General features: G+C 35.5%; 1 protein-coding gene across 1 annotated transcript in view; it reads left to right on the top strand.

Annotated features, from left to right (window-relative positions):
* CFAP54 (cilia and flagella associated protein 54) overlaps window positions 1-20804 on the top strand; it is a 105042-nt gene extending 84238 nt beyond the window's left edge. The window contains 13 exon segments of the mRNA XM_033058448.2: window positions 595-721; window positions 1020-1172; window positions 2121-2229; window positions 4748-4853; window positions 5590-5679; window positions 6195-6336; window positions 8470-8667; window positions 9912-10105; window positions 13082-13267; window positions 14487-14590; window positions 15366-15552; window positions 16916-16993; window positions 19592-20804. Coding sequence (XP_032914339.2) covers window positions 595-721; window positions 1020-1172; window positions 2121-2229; window positions 4748-4853; window positions 5590-5679; window positions 6195-6336; window positions 8470-8667; window positions 9912-10105; window positions 13082-13267; window positions 14487-14590; window positions 15366-15552; window positions 16916-16993; window positions 19592-19711 — 1794 coding nt within the window. The 3' untranslated portion in view covers window positions 19712-20804.
* Window positions 20805-25815: the final 5011 nt, after the last annotated feature.

The following is a 25815-nucleotide window of genomic DNA, read 5'->3' as shown; positions in this document are numbered from 1 at the left end:
AGAATCATATGAATCACTTCAGACTCAAACTTCCTACTGTGAGACTTGCAGGCCTTCAAGTGACTTGACACTTTACTGTGTCTCCCCATTGTCTTATCTCCATGAATGAAAGGTTTGACTGGCCCTACATGCTGATTTCTTTTTCTCTTCCGGCCTTTGCTGGATGTCAGATTTCTTTGTAGGAATGACAGTTTCTTTCCAGGGGTTTGGTTACTTGTGAGATCTATTTCTTTATTTCTTAAGGACTGATTTTAGGCAATTTTCTTTTAAAGACCAAAGCCTAAAGTTATTGAATTCAATCAATAGTTCATTAAAATTGTTTGCTTGCATCACAAGACTCTTCTGCAAGGCAAGTAGAAAGGAAAGGAAAGGAATGGAAAGGCAAGGAAAGGCAAGAAAAGGCAAGGAAAGGCAAGGAAAGGCAAGGAAAGGCAAGGAAAGGCAAGGAAAGGCAAGGAAAGGCAAGGCATATGGAATCCTTTTCTTGTGCTCTTTACAAGACAGTTTGGTTTTGCAATACCTAACTCACTTTTTCAAACTGCTGTTTGATTTGCTGTCTGCAATTTTATTTTACTGAGCATACTTTTTTCATAGATTTTTGATTGTGGTGAACTAATTGAACGGCAAATAGAAGACAGTACATTGACTTGCCTGGTCTTACCCATGAAGAATATCTACCTTCCACATATTAACTTGCTAGCCCAAGTCAAAATGAAAATTGGTATGAAAAACACAACTCTTTATTAGTTTTAAGTTTTAGTTAATTTTCACTTATATTTTATGAATGGGTTGATGGTGTAGCTTGGGCTTCTTTTGAGTGGCCTAGGTAAACCTCAATGGTACCATACAACAGTGAAACAATATTATTGCTTTGTAATGACATCCAATCACTTGAATTTTTTGGAACTGGATTGTATCAGTAAATATGTAGCAGCATTTCTTCTAAGGAATTAGCTTATTTTTTCATAAACTGGTCTACTAAATAAGTTACAAAGATGTGTGTTGGTTTTTTTTTTTAGGATATACGTTAGCTGAAAAACTGGCTTCTACACCTGCAAGAAATCACGTGCAATGGCAACGTGTTCTCAGGCATTTAGAATCAGCATTAAATCTTTGCAGAGCATCTGCAACAAAAAAATTAGATATGGAAGCTGAAATTCTTTTTCAGATAGGTAAATAAACCCCTGTTTTTAAATCCCAAGAGCCATACTAGGCAATGTTATGCATGGTGTCTCTTAAAATGGAGACATTTTACTGTAAAACTAGAATAAGTTTGGAAATTTCTCACTGTCTAGATGCAGATCTCTCTCCTGTGTACCACACCACAGGAGTTCAGGATGCATTATTCTACAAATAATTTCAAAACTGGATTAGAACTACTTTCAGATTCCAGCCAGAAAGACATTGAAGACTCTGTGATGTATCTCTTAGAATGACTGTTTTTTCGAATTAAGTCTATAAAAGAAAAATGTTGTAGTGTAAATGATCTCCTATTGCTGCGGAGGCTGAGAACTCCATGTTGAGCAGAACTGAACATGCTTCCAATCAGGATGTAGCACAACATGCAAATCCTGTCTGTGAAAAATTGCCTCATTTTGATATTTTAGCTATTCTTGAGAGAAAACAATGGTATTCATAATTTCTACTGTCAAACAAAAAACTTGTTCACATAAGAACCTCTTGCTTCACTTTTACAGAAAGGTACTGAGAAGATGCTGCCAGCAGGCTGTTCTGTTACAGCAAGCTGGCTGGTTTACCCTGTGGGGTGTGCCCAGCACAACATGGGCCTGAGTGCCACACTGTATGTGCAGCAGCATGTAACAGGCCTGTGCCTTTCATTAACTCCTCATATACAATGCTCTGCTAGATGGCATCAGGAAATGTTCGTGGTCATTACAATTCCCAAGTTCAGTTATTTTAGCTACTCTGTGAAGACAGTTGTTACACAAGCATTGTGCATTACCTTTTAAACAAACTGGAAAAGATCTTGCTCATCAGGAGGAGAATAGATAATGTACTGTGTTGTTTAACTTTTCGGGAGGGAAAAACAGATTGGGGGAATCTTACAGAAGAAAAATTATTCACATCTTGAAAATCTACTTTCTGTATTTTGTTCTAAGGTAAGACAGAACGCCAGATAACTGAAACAGGCAGTAACAAGTCATCTCAAGCTGTTGAAACCCTGTTGGAAGCTATTAAGCTCACCCAGCAATATGATCAAAAATATGAGTAAGACTCTAGCTATATTACTTTGAAAGTAATTTAATCATACGTGTATATAATTTTTAAACAGTTTTCTGAGATTTGGCCTGAGACTTCTATTATGGACTATCTTTTATTTTTTTAGAGAGTTTTATTTCAATAGAGAAGAGCTAGTGGATATTTATTCTCTTATTTAAAACAAATGATGAGGACATTCGAAAGCATTTTTTAACGCTACAGAAAAGTTACAGCTTTCTGTTTTATTTCCAAATTTGTACCCTATCTGTCAACACTGGGAACAGAGCTATCAATTAAGCAGCAGGTTTATTCATATTTCAGAAGATGAGCTGTGGTCTGCCCTCTTCCAGATAACAGAAATCCAGCTTGAAAAGGTTACTAGCCAGAAATAGTCGGAAGAGCAGAGGCAGAAGAAGCGTAGGAAATGTGTTTGAAACAGATATCAGGACAGTGACTTTGGCATTAGTTATCAGCCTAGAAGATGCCTGAAGAGCTGAGCCAAGACAGCCAATAAATTCTGTCAAGCAGCTCTGATACATTGGACTTTGGTTTTTTTGTTTCTTGACCAGTCTAAATGAATAATGTGCCATGTCTAGTTAGAGACAGTGTAAAGGCAGCAATTTACCTTGCTTGTTTGGGTATTCTGTTACTTAAGTTAATGAACCAGAACTCTGAATGTAAAGTAGTAGCATAGTAATAAACCTCAACAAGCAGCCAGCTTGATGGAAGATGGTGCAGAAATGCACTGTGGTGAAGCTTTGCAAGTTTAATTTGCTACGTTCTTGTTTAATTTGCTACCATCTCTCTAAAAGAATGTACAACGACATCAATGGACCATGGCTTTCTTGTTTTAGAGAACTTAACATCCTGCTCACATTTATACAAGCTCTGTGATATTTGTGGACTTATTTAAAGTCGTTTCTTGATGTCTCATGTCCTTTTTTTGTTAGCAAGATTAGAAATTTAACTAAATTGTTGCCAACCAGGTGTAGAATTTGCCACCTTCTCAGTTAGTTTTCTCAGTCTTTAACTGTACAGTACTCTGACTTTTGAAATTTGCTTAACACAAGTTGTACTAAAGCTGGAATTTATTGGACTGTTATAAACAACCAACTCTGTGCAATATATGAATCTGTCCGGAATATTAACTATGTAGGAGTTTGTTGCTATGCTTGGGGAAGTTAATTCTTAAGTGAGATCCGAAGAAATCTGCAGAGCCAGGAGGAATCTGCATAAAAAGACTGTTATAAACCTGTAGGGAATAGAAACTTTGGAGAAATTCTCCAGGTATAGTGATTTTCAGCAGGTCGAGGGGAGTTATTCTTCCTCTCTGCTCTGATGTGGTGAAATCCCTCCTGGGGGGAGGGCACCTAGCTCTGGAGTTCTCAGCATAGGAAAGACATGAACCTGTTGGAGCAGGTCCAGAGGAGTGCCACAAAATTATGAGAGGCTGGAACACCTCTACTGTGACAAAAGGCTGAGAGAATTGGAATTTTCAGCCTGGAGAAGAGAAGGTTCCAGGGAGATGTTTCGGCAGCTTTTCAATACTTAAAGGGGGCTTATAGGATAGAGGTTTTTAATAGTGCTTGTTGTGATAGGACAATGGGTAATGGTTTTAAACCAAAAGAGGGTTGATTCAGACTAGATATAAGGAAGAATTTTTTTACAAAGCTGATTCACTGCAGTAGGTTGCCCAGAGAGGTGGTAAATGCCCTGTACCTCAAAACATTCAAGGTAAGGTTGAACCGGGGCTCTGAGCAACCTGCTCTGGCTGAAGGTGTCGCTGCTCCTTGCAGGGGAGTGGGACTAGATGACCTTTAAAGGCCCCTTTAACCATTCTTTAACCCAAACCATTCTATGCTTCTATGATTTTTGCTCAGTTTACAATACTGCTGTAAAAATCACGAAATAGAAAGAGACGTAGGAGGAGGGTGGGAATAGGTGAACATTGTCTGAAGATGTGAAATGTTCTGGTGCAGAACTCAAAACTAAGAAGGGTCCTCATCTGAGCCCAGTTAGGAAACAAAAGACAAAAGTCTGTTTTGGTCACTGTGAGTGTTTTTGCTGATTCTTGGGATAATTTGACTGATGACCCAATTTGATTGATATCCAAATTTAGTTACCTATGTTTCAGGGAAACCAGGGCAATGGATAAATGCCTTATCTTGAGCAAGGAAGACAAACAGTACAGAAAGATCACTTCCCTTGCAGAATTAGGGTTTTCTTACTCAAAATTTGCAATTTATTTATGGAATATTTGTTTCAAATAATGCAAATTATATTTGATGTACTGTTAAATCAAGGTGTTATTTGTTAAGCACATCACAGGGATGTTTTAGACTCACATTACTTTAAAACAGGATTCCATGGATTTCTGAAGGATGTTACACTTAAAGTAGATGATGGGGGCTGGATGAATGATTTATTTGGTGAGGTATTTAGATAGTCTTATGCAGGAGTCAGATTGTATCACTGTAATGCTTACTCTGGCAGTAAAGCTGATTATTCTCTGTGTTGTTTCTTACAGGTTAATAAAACAGTCATACCTTGAAATAGCACTATCATATTTGTATTTTGCCAAAGATAACGAGGATGTATCAGAGACAGATGAGTTGGTGCCTTCCAAATCAAGTGTATGTGTTCCATGTTTTGGGCAGTGGCCTCTTCAAAACAGGAAATACCTATTGTGCATCTTGCCATATTATTACCTGCAGTGACTTATACATCATACTGATACTGAATGTCCTCCTAGAAAAATCACACAAAGAAATAATATAATGGAATTTTATCTTTTTCGATGTTATCTCTCATGAATTATAATATTTAAAATATTTTTCTGTATAAAATAGGAAGACACAGAACCAACAGTGCTTTCATTTATGATTATAATATACAAATTAATTTGCAAAATATTGCAAAATATATGTAACATTCTAACCTGTTTTTCAAATGCTAACTTTATCAGATTTCAATTTTGCTATACATATATGAATGATAGAATGAGATATTTAAGTGTCTTTAAGCACATTAACGTTCCTACAAGCCATAGATGGAAAGCAAAATTTGTAACATTAGAGAAAAGAGGTAATTAAGATTCAAAAAACCAGAATATGATAGCAACACTGTATAGAGTAGTGACCATAGCGTAAGCTGCTCTGAGGACACTTTTTCCAGGAGCGGCCAATTAGTATGCTCTGGAAATTTTTTTCATTTTAGCAATTAATACATGGATTTACAGTCAATGCCATTTTTTACAACTTACAAATAAAAAAATTACTTTATAAATCTGAGGACTTTCTTCTATGTTTAGAATATATTATACCATCATATATTTAGAATCCTGATTATGAACTGGTATATAATTTTTAGAGCTCTTCTGGAGAACGGTCTTCTGAGGAGGCTATAAAATCAGAAGTTTACCAAGTACAAGCCTGGGTTGCAATAAGAGCAGCTGCACAGGTTGGTGCAATATTCTGAAGAGGAAATTTCTTTTAAAATTTCATCTTATTCTACTTACACAAGAAAATAAGGCAATGCAAACAGGAGTGTTAAGGTTTCCTGAAATTTCTGGATTAGTCTTAATTAATAAAATAAAAGTGGACACTGAATAATTGCATTTAATCTCTCTTGGACAGATCCGACTCTGTTTACCTTAACTTTGATTCAGTGCAAATAAAATGGCACGTGACCTGATATGTGTGCACATGTATTTGACATGTGGGCAGACATTGGTGGCATCCAGACGAGGATATCTGGTTTGAAATCACTATGTAGTAATTAAGCTGTCAGCAGTAATGATTTATTTAGATATAATGTGTACCTTATGTCAGAAAGAAATAGAATATTTTCCTAACTTTTAAAAATACAGTATGTTTAATAATTAATTTTTGTCCTCATCTTGCTACTGTAAGATTTTAAAATCTATATAAATTCTGTAGTGAACGAGTCCTGAATAAAAGCCATGTTATTTTTAGGTCAGTGACGCTGTGCATGCTTCTCAGCTGTTAATTGGAATAAAGAGTGTTAAGGAATGGAACATGAAGGATGAAGTGCAACAGAAAATCCCAGAATTTGCTTATATGGATCTTTTTTCTTCGTACAGAGATTTCCTATCTGGTATTCCTTTATACCTAGTAATATCAGAAAATTACATAACTAATAAGCTATATACGCCATGTAATCTAGTAATACATTTAGTATCTAATTTTTATTTATGAAAAATTTTATATCAGTTTTGGAAAGTAAAAGCAAAAGCCTTATCATGCGTAGCAATACAAGGTATTAAGTAGAGACTTCAAAGATCTTTAAATATCAGCCTGTGCATGAGTTCAATATGTTAAGAAAAATTTATTGTTTGCATACTGTGGCTCAGAAAGTCAGTGTGCACATACTGCCATAATTTTGGAAAAGCAAATGCTCCTTTGTTACAGGACTTGCCCAGATATATAAAGTAGATATTGGCCTCCCTATCAGTCATCACTGCTTTTTTTCCTTTTTTTTCTTTGAACATTGACTTATAACTGTTTTTTTCCCTAGGTGTATCAGCTTTGCCTTGGAGAGTTTCAGTTTTACTCTTGATTTTGCAAGGAGATGTTGGTGTTGAATAGCTTCTCTCCCTGCATCATCCCCCAAAAAACCCAACCCAACCAACAAAATAAAAATAAAACTACAAACAACAAAACCTGCCAAAGCTAACAAGCCCAAACTCTTGCAGTTTTCTGCCTGGGTACTGTATTCTAAAAATCAAAGTCAGTATAATAAAATTTTCACTGTCTTTCCAATCCAATGGATTATTATTTTATTTAGATATGCTTCCACTAGCTTGGTAGAACTTTGCCTGGTTTGTTTCTAAATTCTGCAGTTATTTTTCAGCTAGAGGAATTAATGAAATTGAAGGCTTTGATCTTAAACCCACCCCCAACAGTGAAACTGAATTCTGAGGAAAATGACTGCTAGATGTTATATAAACACTAAGGCAAAATATTAATGTTTATTTTTAAACTAGGAACCATTAATTTAGTGATAAAATTTTGGTTCAGTGACTTAATTTCAATTATCCCAAGTGACTAACAAAGACTAAATTGCTCTGCTTGACAGGTGCTGGCAAAGCTGATCCATGTCTACATACTGTACAGTGTTTAAACATATGTGTTTTGATTGGTTTATGAAAACAAGTGTTGTATGCTAAGACTTTCAATCTGATTGTTTTGTACTAGCTCCATTTGCTTATAATTACAGATCATTTTTTCTTTTAGCAAATGCAGCAGGTGTTTATCCTGATAGTTCTGTTAACGAATACAAAGAATAATAGAAAATGTAGAAAAGCAATAGTAGGCCAAAATATAAAAATGTAAATTGAAATGTAAATTCTTAGCATAGCACACTAAATATTTTCTGTAAAACTCTTAGTGAAACACATTTAAGTTTTCATCTGTAAGACAGTATGGCCATTTAAACTTTTGGCATTGACAGTGAAATATCAAGAATGATAGAGACATTCAGATTTTGTAGAAGCACTCATAATTATTTTCTGAAAGTTAACTCTTAGGAATCACTATAACATAACATTTGTTCAATTTGGAGTGAGAAAGAGAGCTCAAGAATTGTGCTTTTGAAAGAGCCATGTACCAATACAGTAAAAATCACTATTGAATATAAGCAGTGATGTACCGATACCTGTACTTAAAATTTTTTGCTCTTTCTGCATAAGTACAACTTGTAGGAAGTGCAAAAAAAATATTATCTTTTGTTTTATTTCACAGATAAGAGTATATTTCATTGAAAATGTGCTTAATATCTAAAAGGGATGAAGGATTAAAGCTAACAATGAATACTTCAGAGTACCTAACTCTTCCGAGTTTGGGTCAACATAACTGTGAAGTTCAGCTGTTGCAGTTATGATTGATGACTACTTGTGTTGTTTCCATTTAGCAAATGCTTTCTATAGAACAAAGTGTAGAAATAATGATTTTATATTCAGAGAGAGACAGAATGCACCTTGCTCTGTACTTTTGAATTTCTTTCAAGGATTAGTAAGTTTCCTGACCATGATCTCTGAACCAGTTTTCAACTTATTTTAAGGCTATATACTATTTCAACTCACATTAAAGCAGAATAGAAATAATTTTTCTTGTATGAAAAATACAAACAGTTTCACAAGTTATACTTCTAGTTACAGATTAGTCAATTTTAACACAACGCTTTTGAAATTCCAATCACTTCATGTTTTTTAACTTATTGGAGTTGCAGATGGGTACAATGTTGTGCCTGAAACTCCTGAAGTATCTTCTACTGAAAACAAACAAATCACAGAAGACCATCAGAGTGAAAGTGAAGAAATAGAAAGTCTTATCACCAAGGCCAGCCTGAAGAAAGATACAATAACATGGGTTGACATGATTCGCTACCACAATCATTTAAAAAGAATTTATAACACAACTCTATCTGGTATGTATTTTTATTTCCTTCTAGAAAACTGCTATAGATGAAATACTGTCCTTGAGGGCCAAAAGCGTCAGATTCAAAGGCTATCATCTGAAATAGCCTAATTTTGAGTTCCTTTAAAATTGTATAAATGCAAAAAAATCTTCATGGAAATCCAGATTTATGTCAGTTTACAAATGCTGCAAGTGAAGATATTACTACCTTTCTTTGTAGTTATTCATAAGCCTCCACAATACCAGGAAGGCCTCCCTCAAAACTTTATTGTTATTACTACATCTGAAGCATTTCTAAAAAATCTATAATTTATATTTATCTTTAGTTCTAGAAAAATCAAGCTTAAGTCACATCATAAATAAGGGTTTTGGAGACCAGAGTGTAGGGTAAATGGGAAGGCTGAGCATTAGTGAATGTGTTTTGAACGAAACCCCAGCTATGATTTGCATGCTTGGGTTATTTCACTGTAAACAGAACATGGTAATAGATAGGACCTTTCAAACATAGTAAGAATCCATTAATTTCAAGGCCTTAATAGTGTGCACCTACATGTGATGGCCAGCTTTTGGATATACAAGTGATGACCCAATAGGTGGGAACAATACTACATTGTACATGTAGGTGTTGTTTAGAGAGAAACCTAGCAGCTCTGAAAATAACCATTCCAGAGAGGGCTGGGTTTTCTCCTTGCAGCACCAAATGAAAGTATTCTGGCTCACCACAGAACTGTAAGGACAGGAAGGTATATACAAGAAGGTGTCAAAACCTGCTATAAATCTCAAGCTTTACTTACCTGTTGGGGAGCCTAGGGGGAAACTCAGCTGATCAGCCCCTAGCTGTCTAAAGTGAGGTCTTAAGAGCTCTTAAAGCCTATTTTGACTGTATTGAATAAATATGTGTTTATTCTAGTGGGTGCTTAGGCATCTAGGGAAAATACTGGTGCTTATATTCTGAATTTAAGTACCTACACCTCAAAATTACACCTCCCATTTGATGCTGCTTTGTAAAGTCTGGAGAGAGTTTGTTTTATTATCTGATCACTGGTGAAAAAATACAAATACCATAAGCTAGTAATATTTAAGGACAGCCAGTTTAATTTTTGGAAATGCATTTATTTGATCTTGAATCTATTTACATATTTTATTATGTTTTCAAAATTTATGAATATAGAGTAACTGTAGTAACTTGACATTTTAATGGAAAATAATGATGTAATTTTAAAAAATCTGTTTTAAAAACTGTCCCTAACCCAGCACCTGGATCACTTTTTGAAAGACATGGACACGTTGGTTTGATTTCTGACACAGGAATTGTTCTACGCATAGCAGAAATGCATTCCTTCCTTGAAAAGAATTTGTTTGAATATTCAGTGTGTTGTTTTGAGAATTTTCCAATAGAACTACATGATGCAGAAGAACCACTCAGTAGTCAAACTGATTCTTCAGAGGTACTTATGTTCTTTCTAATGTTTCAAAAATATTATACTGGTGTTTCATTCAGATTCTCAGTAATTCCAATGGTTATATTTCTGGGAGCACTATAGAAGAATGAAATTATTTATGCAGAGGATCAGTACAAAAACAAAATCCTGTGCAAGCAGTGAATTATGTAGTTAACAAATATAAGTATCATTTTGTTATTTAGTACTGCAAAAATAATCTCCATCCCATAGCCAATGTATTTATACCATAGAAGATTAAGCAGAATGATATTTTAAAAAGTGATTTTATTGGTTAATAAAGTTGGCTACTACTCAATAAGGGCTGAGGTTTTAAATCTTTTAGATCTTCATCTTTTATACCAAAAATGTACTGATGTTAGTTTTTTAATTTGTATATACAAGTCTCTATATTGTTAATTTTGTCTATAATAAAAACATGTTTTTCAAAAATCTGTACATTATATTTCTTCAAAATTTTTTGAAGGTCCCATATGCCAATCTTCTTTTCCACTGGTTATCAGCTAGCTAGAAAATAAACCTTTTTAGATCTCTGGCTTGTGAGCAGCCTATTTGAGCTTTCAAATGTAGGCAGCTCAGAATACATTACTCAGATCAATCTTGAATTAGAATTCTGGACTCTACACTGACCATGGCACATGTTTTGAACATTGATTGAAATTTGTCTTTGAAGACTCACTGTAAAAATAATTGTCTTTAAAGTTTCTGAATCCCACTTCTCACATTAATAATTATCCTAATACTAAAAATTAAAATGGCAGGTCACTCGCTCTGGCTTATTTTTTTAGTTATTATATTCAGGGGAGCCTTGAGGAATGAGTACTTGGTATGTTATAAAAATGAAAAAAAAAAAAAACTTCCATGCATATAGCTTGTCTGGAGTTGGTGAACTTTCTACAGTGTTGGACAGCATATCATTACTCATTTCCTAACAGAGAGCTGACTGTGCCACTGAATAAATTGTAAATATACGGTATGTGACATTTATAACAGCCATCATATATCAAAAATTATTTTACTCTGTCTGCTCTTTTTTGACATAATTAGTATTACAGTATCCTAGAATAATAAGCTTCAGAGCTCACTGTCATGTTCATGACGGGTGCAAGCTGCACAATCATGTGTTAACTTCACTGTTGTAGACAGCTAACAAGCATAAAGCTTATACTTTTTTAAATTCTAAGATTCATTGATTTTTATCACAACATTTTTAGAAGCTTTAACTAACCAAGAGGTTATAGATGTTATTTTAAAAATGTAACTGTAATTTATTACTGTGAGTTTTAACAGTAGAAATAGACATACATTTTCAAACAAGAATTTTTTATGTAAGAAGTTGTTTTGCTTACAACTATCCCTGTATTCTATTTTTGACTCTTGAGGGTTTTTTCAGGTCTGCTGACCAAAGAATCCAAATTACATTAGGCCTATAATTAAAATTCTGGGCCCTGTTACATTTTTATGCTTGTTTTTTCTTCTGGTCTATGATAGTAAGTAGGACTGGAGATACGTAACTAAGACAGTTTGTTTTCAGGCTTTTGAGAAAGTTGAATAGGCAAGTATTTATGTATGTTATTCAGCAACCCACCAGTTTGACAACAGCAGTTGTAATGTCCTTCAAAAAGATTCAATGTGAATAGAAACCCAAAGGATGCAGTTCATTGAAAAAAACACGTAACATACGTTTTAGAAAGAAATATATAGCATAAAATGGAATTTTAAGAGGTCTAGTTCAGGGGCATGGCATAAACTAGGTTCTTCCCATGTCCATATGTGTGTTTTCTCCTAGCTTTTGTTCACAGTCCATTCTACCAGGATAGTGGGTGATTCATTACTGAATTAGAAGAGGGATGTAGTGGGTGATTCCTCCATGCACATCTCATGGCTTACCATGGGTTATGGCCACTGAAGGCACATCCATGTGCTTTAATTTATGACATCCACATGCCTGGATTCATCGTTACCTTCACTTCTACTGAGGTTTCATATGGGATGACAACTGGCTTAATGGCGTGAGATTAGGATCTTGTGAAAAATCCATCTTCTGTTCACTTGGATTTACTGCCCTGTGGTTGTCATATGCTGAATTTTCTGTAGAGAACATAGGTAAAACTCTCAATTTTTTCAGCAATAAGCATTCAAAATTTGAAACTCCCCACGAAGCTGTTTTCAGTGTCCACATTTTGGAATCAATGATGGAGACATTAGCACCTTTCCAAATAGCTTCCACATTCCCTGAAAATGCAGCTGTTTGGCCAGTGTTCTTTGCAGATCTGTGCAACACTTTAAAAAATAGAGATGGTGGGTTACTGTTCAGCCTTTAAATTGAATATTTCACAAATTTTAGAAAAGATTTTGTTCATGAATGAATGTTGGCTCACGGTATGCCTGCATTAATTCCCTGGTGACAGCCAACAGTAGCTATTTGATAAAACCCCTGCTAATGTTCCATAGGTATTTTATAAAATACAAAAAATCCTGCCAAATTAAGTGATTGAATTTTCAGTAGCTGTCACCCTTTGTTAGTTGCACAACTGATAAAACAGATAGGTAAACATAAATAAAGCATTATTCTAACTTTCAGAATCCTATTTTAATTTTCAATATGTATATTTGACAAATTACTGTTTCATCACTAAATTTTGTATCATCAGTGTGCCAAATAACAGATTTGAGCCAAATCCATAATGCCATAATGATTTTAAGTCAAAGGCAACAATCATTGTGACTGGGTGTTTCTAAGTCAGCCTACAAATCCTTCATTTTACCTTTAGAAATGTGTCATCACATGGGCTTTGAAAAGTCTTGGTAAAAAGGACGCTTTAAAAAACTACCTGTTTACCTAAATAAACACATATTTGTGCTGGAATGAAAGGCATACCAATTCCAGTAGACACTGGATTATAACAGATTTTCCTGTTTCACTACAAAAAATATAACTTAAACCTTTATTTTGTGTTTCAGATGTCTCTTGAATTTTCAGACATTACATCAGTAGTGTCACATGTGAGAACAACTTCTCCAGTTTCTGTCATTGCAGAAGAATATGAGCGGGCAGAAAGTAAGGCAGCAAGAGCTCCAGATAAGGAAATCAGCGTTCAGTGGTATATTCCTTCTGTGGCAAAGCCATCAAAAGATACAGAAACTAAGGTATAACTAAAGCAAAGCAGTTCCTTAGGTAGTGGAGCCAATTAAAGTCTCATTTCCAGTGAATATTTGTGTTATGAGTTATCAGCTTTTTAATTTAATTATGCTAATAGGAAGAATTTATTTACTCTGCTGCAAACCCGCTCTTTAGAAAAACAGAATGCCCTGACAGACATTTTTTTGTTAGCAGGCCAAAAACCTACTTTTTTCCCCCCATATAGAGTTTCCAGGCCATGCTGTATTCATGCCTGTTGTAAATCCCTGATGTCTTTAAGACTTCCACTCTAAGTTTGGGTAGACCTGACTGATGCATTTGAATAATAGTTTTTTGTGAGACTTTTGGAAAAGCAAAGATCCACATACACAGGGAAAATGAGATTTTGAAGCCTCATTTTCTTAAAATATCAAAGTTCACATGAAAGATGAAAGAGATGGGAGGGTTGCAGGAATGTGAGAGACTATGACATGGAATTTGTTTTATCTTTACACAAGGGAACAATGTGTAGGTAAAATTTCTGCTACAGCAATAAAAATCCATGATCTCAAACCTTTTGGCATAGCAGATCAATTTCTAAATTTCTAATAGACACATTTATCTTTATTAGGAAACTGATAGAAACCCCATGAAGGTAATGTAAATAATGTACCTTTTAATATTGTTTGCAGGTAACTTCAGCATGGCCATAGTAGAGATTAGTAGAGAACCAGGAACAAACTTAAAACCAAGTAATGCATGAATGCCATATTCTGTTTTCCATGTAGTCAAAATATTCTGCTACCATTAGGAAGCATATTTTCAACTGCACTAATAAATTCTTGCCATGAAAGATGATAACATTCTATTTAATTTTCCTTTAATGATATGGGTTTATTAGATTGGTGAGTTACGCACACTTCATGGATTTAAACCTAGCATTATGATAGCCATGCATATGATTGACCAGGATCAGGACAACGCTGGGATTTTGATAGTGACACCATGGGATATACCTAATTTTTAAACCCATAGTAACTATATCCAATTTAATTAATTAAATTAATTTAAAACCTATAACAACTGAGTGTAGTACAAATTTATATGAAATCACACTCCTCTCTTTTTTGAAGGTCAGTTATCTAAGGCTTCATCAGTGCACTGTATTTGATATTTATTGTAGTCTTGTATCAATGAAAAAGCTCAGGTCTACTGCACTACAGTTTACCCATTCTATCTCTTTTATAGGTTTTGTTGCTTTATGCTTATAATACAAACCCTGTCAGGACTGGTGACATCGCAATTTTTAGTACGTCTGTGTTTTCAGGCTGCTTGTGGATTCCTTTGGCTAGGTAAATAAGCACTGACTCTGTCCTGTTATTTCATGCTGTATTAAAGATCAATCAGCCATTTAAGATTAGAGAAAATAAAGTACAAAGTATCAAAGAGCTGTAAATCCTTAAAAGCATTCATTTTTGCTTTTCAAAGATTTTTCACTGTAAAAACTGTAAGATGTCTTACACAGTGTTAAACTCATCCAAACAGTTGCTCTTTCAATACATTCATTAGCATTTTAATTTTGATTCTTAAAGAACCAAGTAACATATGCTAATTATATTACGCTGGCACAGCAATGCAGCAGATCTAAGAAGCATTCCCAGCAGTTACTCCCATTCTCTCAGTGGATCACCTACTTTTCTCCATCCCATATTACAACTCTGAGAATCCAAGAATTTATCTCAGTTGTAGCACCAGACTCTGCCCTTAGTTTTACATCCTATGGCATTTTTCATTTCTTCCTTGTCATTCATCTAGTCTTAAATTTTTTAGAACAGCTTAGTGGGTGGAAGGGAAGAAATAATGGGTAGCCTCTGCCACCCTTGTGCTGGTTGGATGAAAAATACTGCCTCCCATTTTTAATGTAAAAACCTAATGCATTCTCTATATCTCCACTTTATTAAACAGAAAAGTTACTTTTGTAAAATTATGAGATTGGTCTTGAAATGAAAGAAAATGTAAAACCTAATCAATATGTAATAAAAGCTGGGTCAGCTTAATTATAACCTGGAAACAAAAAATATTGTTTTTGTTATAAGAGTAATAATGAAAATCTTTGTCTTCTTTTAGAATTATTTCTTTAAGGGAGAAACTGTCTGATCTGAAGGAGCAACTTGAAATATTGATGCAAAGTTCTAAGAACTTTTCAACTTCAGTACCTTCAAGCTTTCTTGAGCAAAGTGAAACTTTGAAAACAAGTTATTCAAATAAACCCAAAATGGGTGATGCGAAAGTGCATCTTGATAAAAAAACAGAAGTAAGTGACAACAGTTCGGCTCTTATATGTGTTTGACTTTATTTAAAATGTCTTTTTTTGGGGAAATAAATGACAGGCAACTTGGAAGGCAGAAATAAAGGCATTGAGCTTCCCTCACCACTTTAAAGAAAAGTTGAAATAGTTTCACTCTTTATTTAATATTTAACTTTTCCTTAAATATTTATTGTGACTTTAGTACTTTTCCAGGCATTTTCAACCTCTTACTTGAAAATAAAGGCTACCTATTCAGGTACATAGATTTGGAAACTGATACCTAATTTACAGCAAGCTACATCTGAAAATCCTTGGCAGTGTGTTAAATTAGCATGGCGATCAACTCAAAAGTGCTTTTTAAACAGCAGTTACACATCTTCATTGTAGCATGGGCAGTGGTGGTTTCTGAAATAAGAACCTTCTAATAATGTTATTGAGAGATGAGTAAAATTGGCACTGAATTTATTTTCATTTTCTCTATGCCATCTTCCACTTTTCTTTTTATTAGCAAGGCTGAATATGGTCCACAAGCAAATAACTCTCCCCACATACACACACACAAAAGGTAATTTCAGAATTGTCCATGTGCTCTGTTTGAGATAATGTCATTGGAATAGAATGTTGCCACAGCATAAGTGCTGCTTGATAAATGCCAAGGCAAAATAGACGTTTATTTTCAAAGTGGGAGACATTTATCATGTGACAGGATTCTCTTTATATCTATTATTTGAAATGATTAATGATGTAGAGGCTGTCATTTTGTCTGATGGATGCTGTGAAACAGTGACAATTGTGCACTGTGCCATTATTACGAGGCTGTATTTTGACTAGCTTGGAGAACAAATGATATTCTGGCCAATCACTGTTTTCAGGAGGGTAGACAGAGCTGTCCTTTAGTGGGTGTTTCTGATTACCTGAAGGTGTTTGCTCAAACTTTCATTAATATATGTCAGTAATTGGTAAAACAATGTTTGGAATACTAATAAGATTAACATGCCATGCATTATACATGTATAAATATCATCTTGTCAGGGTATTTGTTTATCATATCTTCAGTAAACACATAGAAAAATTATGCTCAGTCACTGGATTTAAAACCTGAACCAGGAGCAATTTTGCCTCAGTAGAAACTGCAAGATTTGGGCATCATGCTTGTACAGGAAACACAACTATTTGTGTTGTAGAAAATTTATATTAATAGCTAAGGTTTATTTTGCTGTGAATTCAATTAGAATAATCTAAAACTTGAATATTCTGAAAAATTTTGTAAGACAGAGTCATCTGTTAGCTTATCAGAGGAGACTGATAGTACAGCATATGTTTGTACTACACAGATATTACAAGTTTTTTTCTTGTTTTATACCATTAGGAAATTGCTAAAAGGTGTTTATCTGAAGTCAAAGCACTGCTATCTGTTGGTCCAGCCCTGTCCTCTCCATTAACTGAGGTATGTTGTTCTCATTAAGAGTAAAAATATGTTTCCTAAAATAAAAAAATTTTTCAATTAAACTGAAACATGACATTAAGCACCTTCCACTAAGCATCTTTCCTTTTTTTTCCTTGTTATTGGACTTTCTGTTTTGATTTTATTTTATCATCTTTACAAATAAAATACAAATGTTCATGATTACAAACTATGAATATCTTCACCGTTCATTAGAGTCAACTTCTCATACAAGCAAAAATGCATTACAAGGGGATTTTTGCTCAAAATGGTTAATACAGATTATCCACCACTCTCTGGTCATTGTTTACACAGACTCCAGTGAATTTCCATGATGCAATTGCCAAATGCAATTTCTTTTTATTCTTGCATTTTTGCAGTTATTCAGCCTTGATTATTCAATTTTCTTAGCTTTCGCTGCCTTGCCCATGACATATTTTGAGAGATAGCATGCCATTTTTGTCGTCCATGCTGCTGGACAAAATGTCTTATTCATATTATCCTGTTACCCAATGCAGTCAGTATTCCAGAAGAGACTGTGGGAACTGGCCTATGGCGGGGGGCAGTGCTGTTCAGTGTTCTCAGCCACCCTGGGGACATCAGAGAAGGACCACAGCTGCCCAGGCTCCAGGGACTCCATGGGAGATTCTGGAATCCGCTCTAACGTATCACTCCCTCAACTAATCCTCAAATATCTTGTCAGTAATTGTTCACAATGGAATGCTAATAGAAAAGGCATCCACTGTACTCTTCCAGTCAGAGAGCTCATCCTACTAGAACAGAATCTAAGTTTTATCTGAGAACAGTTGGGCTAGCGCCTCTCACAGCAGAGAGAATCTGTAGTGGTGTCTTATGCGTCCTGCAGTCCAGTACCTGAGAGTACACACTTCCCTTTGATACACATTGCACCATTCTTGCCACCCCTCATGATCCCTCCTGAAGTTCTCTCTCAAATGGCTCCCAGGCCTTCATATCACTCAATCTGGCTTTACCAGTGCACAGAATTCACCCACATCCCTTCTGCAAAGCTGCACTTTTGAGAGCCCACTGAAGTTTCTTCTGTGGTAACAAGATTTGACAGACTCCTAGGAAAAGATATAGACAAACTTTCACAGAATCATGGAAACTTTCTGGAACTGTTTAAATTTTTGTGAATTCCTTTCACTTTGTCTGTGTCTATTTGTGAATCTACGATGGAAGCGAGGAAACATTTACTGGTGTTCTCCTATTAAGACTATGATGTTTACTGCACTGTTTTATTCTCTCTAAATTCCATAACAAATGAAAATGTTTCAACAGGTGGAATATCAAAAAGCTTTTCATCATGAAGTTTCAAATGCAAACTTCAATCTATGATGCTTTGAGATATGGTAGTTTTGGTTGAGCAGCTGAGCACTAATCTTTCAAGATAATGAGTGTCTTAATTTTTCTCTGAAGCCAATGGAACTTGTACGGAGCTTAGCACTTCATTATGTAGAGCGTATTTCAAAGTAGCATTTCCAAATTTTCATACAAGTTGTATGTGTGAGTTACCTCATCTCAGACAGAGACAGAAAGCTCAGGCAGGGACTATGTACATCATAGAACAGTACATTGCTTTTGTTCTCAAGCATGCAGGAGAAGGCAGCAGATATGTTTCTTATATGTAGTTTTTCACCATTTTCCCCCACCAAACACTTTTCCGTTGCTCATCTGCTGGATTAATTGGAAAAAGTCAGTTCTAATTTGTGGTCTTTGTTTTCTCATTGTCTGAGCTGTCACTCGTCTATAGTATTTCCACTTTCTCTACTTTGATTCTGTTTTTTCTGTCTGTGTGTCTTACAGTGCTTTTGATTCAGCCCTGAATTATATTTATAAATGGAAAAAGTGCATTTTCATTGAATTATTCATTTAAAATTCTTTGACTCTTCATGTTTTAAGAATAAAAAATTATCAGCCTTCTTGTTTTCAATGCTATTTAATGAGCAGCTATGTCCTTGAGGAAGATAAAGTGTAGTGTTTGGAAGCTCCAATCTTAAATGTTAGAAGTAAATTTATAAATAAAATAATTGCATTAAAATTTAACCTCCCTAGGTAGCTTGTTCCAAGCGACTCTTCTTTGTTTTTTGTTGATACCTAAATCTGTTAAATAGTTCTCCTTGTTCCATGGACACTCAAACCAGTTTGTCATCGCCATCTATTTCACCTTGTACTGTTAGCTCAATTCCTTCAATTTCTTATCTGAGGAAAAGCCTTCCAAATTACCAACCATTCTTGCTGCTCTTCATTTTACCTACAGATGATCATGATAAACTTTGCAAGCAAGACTGTTCATAAAGGTTTCCTCACCTGAATCCTGTTTTACCAGTTTCCTGCAAGATACCATTAACCACAAATTTATACCAAGGCAACAAATATTTCTAATTTACTCATTGGTTGTAATTCAGAAATCTGGCTTTATATGGAACTATTGGTATATATGTGTATGTATATTGGTATATACTTGTATCTAGATCTAGATCTAGATATATATCTTGGTATATATGTACTTTTTGGTACCTCTAAGCTTAATAAAGTTATTCATTTGGGTTTTTTTTCTTTCTTCTTTTTTTTTAATTTCAGATCCCATTTGAAGTTACTTTGCAATCAATAACAAGTTTGGAAGACATGTTTGATGTTGTCAATGGATGCATAATAACTGAAGAAAATCTTTTAGATTGGATCATTTCTCTACTTCACTAAATGCTATTTTGCAGTAACTTAATCAGTTATTAGCTGAATGCTACAGAGTTAGACTTTAGTTCTAGTGTTAATGGAACAACTTCATTAATCACACCAGGATTTGGCTCATGTTATGTTTTATAATTTTCACTTTTAGCTTATTTCTAATTATTTAAGCATTAATAGTTTTAAAAATTGAAATAATATTTAGGAATTTAATATTTTATAAGTAGTTTCTTTATAAGAGGGTTTTCTAGCTTTTCAATAATTTCTTATTGTTTAGAAAAGCTGAATAGTTTTGTAGCCTTCTAGCTCCTGCTAATAGATATTTCTTTTTTTTCCCTGAAGTTGTATTCTCATCAGCAATTTTTAAATTGCTTTTGCAATTACCAAAAGTTGGTATTATTTCTGAAGTTGAGAATTAGGGGCTAAAATCATCACTGAATTTGTTTTTTTATTCATCTGTTTGGAAACTAGCATTTCAGGTTGTTGAAGGTTGCAAGTGATAGTTCAGATGTCTTCATAATTTCATAGCATTTAAAAAAATAAAACTCCCACAACAAATAAACAACTCGCCCCAACAAGGCAGTACAAAGAATAAAATGGTACAGTACAGAATATGTTTTATATCATTCTAAAAAGCTAAGGGAACCATTCTGAATGTTGCTCTAAATATTATTTTAAAGTGCTCATGAAACACAAATGAGTCCTAACAAAAGCCACCTGAAGCTATATGCTTCAACATATTCTCCATCTCAGTGGGTGGAGCACCTCAAATGCTCCAGTGATTGAGATGGAGAATTTGACATGAACAAGTGAGTTAGCCAAGCAGAGAGAGGCCATGGCCCTTTGGTTTTGCTCACATTCCAAAGCCAGGCACTCCTTTGCTATTTACATTGATTCGTTTGCAACAAACAGCAAAAAACCCAGGAAATTTGGCAGGAGTTCTGTGAAACTTGTCCTATAGTTATGGTTTTGTATTTCCAGGAAAATTCAGCATTAAGGGTTACCATTCTGGGGTTCATTTCCTCTGAAAAATGTCAGTCCCTTTCACTTCAGTACAGGTATTCCCTGTACTGTAGCCCAGTGGTAAATAATAAAGTTTTTCAAGCTATTTGGAAATTGCAGCTTTTCCTTGGCTTGTGCTATTCAGAAAAATGTTACCTGGTTGAATTTCTTTTAGGGAGGAAGAGGGAGAGAGAGGTAAGATTCTGAATAATGAGTATCTTAAATGTGATCAGTACAGGAAGAAAGGGAATAAAGTTTTCTTCTCTTTTTCTTCATTCCTATAAAAGAAAGAAGACTGGATGTATTTCGGTTATGTGTACCTGTTTAAAAGTTGTGCTTTTTTAAAAATTTTGTGTACACTTTTCTGGAATGCTGTAGGTAGTAGGAAAATTAGATGGATAATGATACAATGATAAAAAGAAAGGAAAAAGTAATTGATAGGGCTTTTATTTTTGAAGGACATTATAAAAACTGAGTTAGTATGATTATTTAACTCGACTGCCTAACAGCCAGTTTGGAGGAGACACTCCTTAGCGTTATTCTTTCATTAAAAGAATTTAACATTCTGCAGTTGTTCAAAAAGCTGGAAAGAAAAAATTGACATTACTCATTTTTGTTTTACAAGGAACAAGTAGGAAATGGCAGCTTTTTTTTTTTTAACAAACAAACAAACAAACAAGGTGTTCTGTCTTTTGTTGTGGTTTGTAAAAACTAAAAATCCATCTTTTGCTGTTTGGGGTCACCTTGAGGATTATCATAGGAATTTTATGCAGCTTAATTAATATTTGTAAAGCATGCTATAGCATCAGATAAAAATGGAAGTGAAGTTCTGTTACAGACAAGGTGTTTTTTCAGTGCTGCCTGTCTGGACCTTGTTATATTTCCTATACTTGAAAGAGAAATATTAAATAAAAGCCCTTATCTATTCATTTAAAATACATTACTATACTTACTTTCCTATAATACATACTTCCTAAGATTTTTTTTGAAAAAAAATAGTATCCTTTAACACAGCACAGTGAAATAATAACATTAAAACACTGACCTCACTGTATCCATAGCAGCAGATTTTATTCTCATAAACACAGGATAAAGTATTCAATGCAGGTTTCAGAAGAAACATTGGAGAAAACATTTTTCTTTTAGCATAAAATTAAACTCTTTATTTAAAATTTGCTTGTATGGAGGGAAGCTCATGTCTGAATGTCTCCAGTAATCGCACAGGAAAAAATGTATAGAAGTAATTGCAAAGTAAATTGTTTCTTGGTTATGTATTGCAGTAGTTGGGTGGGGTTTTTTCCTTACCAGTAAATGGAGACTAAAGCCTTCAATATGTGAAACCAGAATAGATTTGTGTCAGCACCATGCTGAATTAGATTTGCACAGAATACTTGTCTGTGTCACTGTCTCCGTAATTAAAAAGGAAGAGAAGGAAGCAGGATTTCACTGTGTAAGGGAGGATCTTCCATCTATAGTAAGTTCTTCTCTATGATCTGCCCCATACAACAATGCCAAAGAACAACTTACCATATTGACAGCTTTGAACCTCTGGCATGTTTACCAATTCTTTTCGAAATTTAACTGAAATATTTCTCCATTCTACATCTGTGGAAGGAATGGATAGTGCTTCCCTATGTAAAAAATTGTGGGATGGGGCAAGTAGAGGGAGAGAGACAGAAACACATAGAGAGGGAGGGAGAGTGCATTGTGGGGAGAAATTGAAAGTTTCTGAAAAGAAAGACATTTTGTCTTCAGTGCATCTGCTTGGGTGAGGGACAAGAAAGACCTATGCAAAACTAAAGAACAGTAAAAAGAGGTGTTGGAGGTTTTAAAATTATTTCAGTATTTTCCATTATGTGAACTGAATGAAGCAAAAATGCTGAAAACAAAACCAGCTTCTGGTCCTGTAATTAAAAACTCTATCATCAAGAGCATGCTAGAGCTCAAATTGAATTTGAATGGGGAGCTTAACAGTGAAAGGTCTGAATGGATTTTAGAATATTTCAGTTTTCAAATACTGTTTCAATATAGTTTTAAGTTATATTGGTGCCCTGAAAGATGTTCTATATTCAAGGCATTCACAGGATTTCTCAAATATATAGTAGCTTGAAATTATTTCTGGTTAAATTAATTTTATGGTGTGGAAATCAGTAATTTCACACAGATTTATCCAATTGTATGTGACTGGTTTTTAAATTCCATTACAGCTCCAATTCACAATAATTTTTTGTTGTCCAACATATATATTAATTTTCTGGATGACATCAATCTAAAAATAATCCTAGTAATTACCCTCACTATGCCTCAGTTTCTTTATCTGAAGATAACAGTAATCCCCTCATCAGTGAGGGATTTTAAGTTTTCTGCATCAACATTTGGAAAACATTTTCAGATCCTAGAATGAAAGAGGAAGGCTATTTATGCTATTATTCAATTGAGACACACTGTAAAGGGAAAAGTCATTTGTTTCCAGTCCATTTTCACTGAAATCCAAGAAGGAAGATGCTTTAAAAGAATAATGATGGAGTTAGAATTAATTATTGGTTAATATGCTGAACTAATTAAGCCAGCAGAGAGATCCATTTATGCTTGCCAAAGGTTTTCTTTGAGTTAAAGATACTGAGAACATCATTAAATGAGAGAAGTGAAAATATGAAGCATAGGTTAATCTTTAAAACAGAGTGGGTGAAGGGGTCCAGAGGCAAGTGCTGAAGTCAAATATTTACCACTGCAATTTAATTTTCCACTTTGAAACCCCAGAGATAATTAGAATTATTCTCATTTGTCTACCATCTCAGCATGATTTAGGATTCTACTTAATGTGCAAAGAAAAAAAAGATAGACTGTGCTGAAGCAAATGGCAGCAAAATTCTCAGTGCAGAACCAGAGTATGCCACCTAAGGAATAATGACAAGCTGACTGAGCCAACCCTGTAGTCCTGTGTGGAGGGTGAAAGTCTGTGAAACCACAGAGCACCAGAGGGCTGGTTGAGCTCCTGGTCAGACATTCAGAGTTGGAAAGTACATTTCAGCAGCCACCCTAGGCAAAGCTCCTTGCTTCTTGGCAGTGATGCTTGCTTCATTCCCTGTGAATTCTGGCATCACACAGCTGCTATACAGCGTAGCTAGAGAGAAAGTCAAGGTTCTGTCTGTCCTGTGAAATTACTGTATATATTTTACCATTATACAATGTGCAGTGTATTAATTAGCTCTGTTACATTCCTATAATTCCACTACCAAATGGGAGAACACGAACTTTAAAGTGGTTTCCAAACCGCTCTAAAAAACAATTATAACTACAAAGAAATCCAGGCCTTTTTTTTCCTTAGTGTCCTGTTCGGTCTTACTCCCCTGGAACTCTGTGGCTCATCCTTCAGAACCTAATGTCACTGCCCCTACAATGAAAACCTTGTTTATGGGAAAAGAGGAAACCTATGTATGTTTAAAGGCAAAAATGTATTAGCATAATTGAAATCTTAGCCTAATTCAAGAACTGTTATTAATCCATGTCTAATTATTATGGGAAAAGAAAGAATACTTCTATGTGCAAAAATAATAATAATAGTAATAATACAGTTAAAATTATTAAATAAACTATTTTGCCTCTCTTCACCTGTGTATTGCTCACACTTGCACTGCTTTTACAGCCTTGCACAGTTGCTGAGAATGCTCTGCCTTGCACAGGTGGCCTTTCAACAACAGCACTTTGACTTTAAGGGCTGGGCTTCTAGCTGTGGTCCTTTCCCAAAACAGGATACACCAACGTGTCCCAATGGTTCCTTGCAATGCCAAGAACAAGCACAGCACAGGCACTGCCACAAAAAATACCAGCAAAGGTCCTACCAGCAGGAAAAACTGATTTAATTGAGGCCCCGTTACAGAATGAAGCAAAACGTGCTGATCACGTTTAATTAAAATCCCTCAATTTTTTAATTGTTCAAGGCTTCAGGGCTTGTCAGGCAGGTGCTCACCTGTCTGTAAAAACAGTTATGCTCTACAGTGAGGAGATGAATTAAAAAAGGCAGAGGTTGTTTAGATTTTCTCAGTGCTGAAGCTAGAATGGATTAACAACCACTGGCCTCAGAAGTGAAACATGACAGATTTAGCAGCAAATTAGGACTATAAAGTGGAGCAAGGGTAGAATACTTGCAGGAAGGCTGTGGATCCCTTAATACTCAGCTGAGAAGGCAGGTGATCGAATATATAAATTATGACTAATGTTTGGTTAATGAGGTTTAATAGATGCAATAAAGGCATGATCCTCATTGCTATAGGGAAATAATGGCATTTTATGTAACAGTGGCATGGTATCTCCTGATTCTTGAGTTCACTTATACAGACTAGATATTAAATGAACTTGGAAAATCAAGACTCCATCAGAAAAGGGAAGTAAATCAGGCATTTCAGCTCGACTGAGGGTTTTGAGGGTACACAGGGTAAAGACTCAAAGGCAGATCTCTACAGAAAGTTTTGCTATAGATTCTATGTCTAATAGACCCTTAAATTTAGTATATTATTTTGTGTCTAGGGGTAGAAAGTAAGAGTGGAAACACGTATTACCTTAAAGGAAGTGCTACCTTTAATTTTACCAGATGAAAAGAAGAAAAAAAGCCCCCCTTCTGTAAAATTCAGCATGACCAGGATAACAGTTCTATTGCAAGTCAGGATACAGATGCAACAATTCTCTATTACTTGCATTACTTGTACTAGAAGTAATGTATTAACTATCGTTTATTTCGCTCTGTCGCCAGGACATCCGCGGGTCCCAGATGTACGACACCCCAGACGCCTTTTGCACAGCACTGGAATCTGCATTTCCAACTCAAAACGCGGCAGATGTGGGGCCCCTCAAACCCACTCACGGCGGGTTTATGGCGTGGCCATCGCCACCCTCCTTCAGCAGCGGCCAGGCCGCGGGTCCGTGCCCGCGGGGCTCAGGGCCCGTCCCGCACCGGTGGCCGATCCGGGCCCCTCCGGGCCGCCGTAGCGCCGGGAGCGGCGCGCGGGGGCTGCCGGGACGGGGCGTGTGAACTCGGGCGCGGCGCGGGAAGTCGGGCCGCGAGCGCGCGCGCGGGGCCGGGGTCGCGCGGCCGGGCCCAGTCGGGGCGGGCGGAGCCG

This window comes from Catharus ustulatus, chromosome 4, assembly GCF_009819885.2.
Source record: "Catharus ustulatus isolate bCatUst1 chromosome 4, bCatUst1.pri.v2, whole genome shotgun sequence".
Lineage (NCBI taxonomy): Eukaryota > Metazoa > Chordata > Aves > Passeriformes > Turdidae > Catharus > Catharus ustulatus.
The sequence above is the reverse complement of the archived record's forward strand: the minus strand, read 5'-3'. Positions and strand labels throughout refer to the sequence as shown.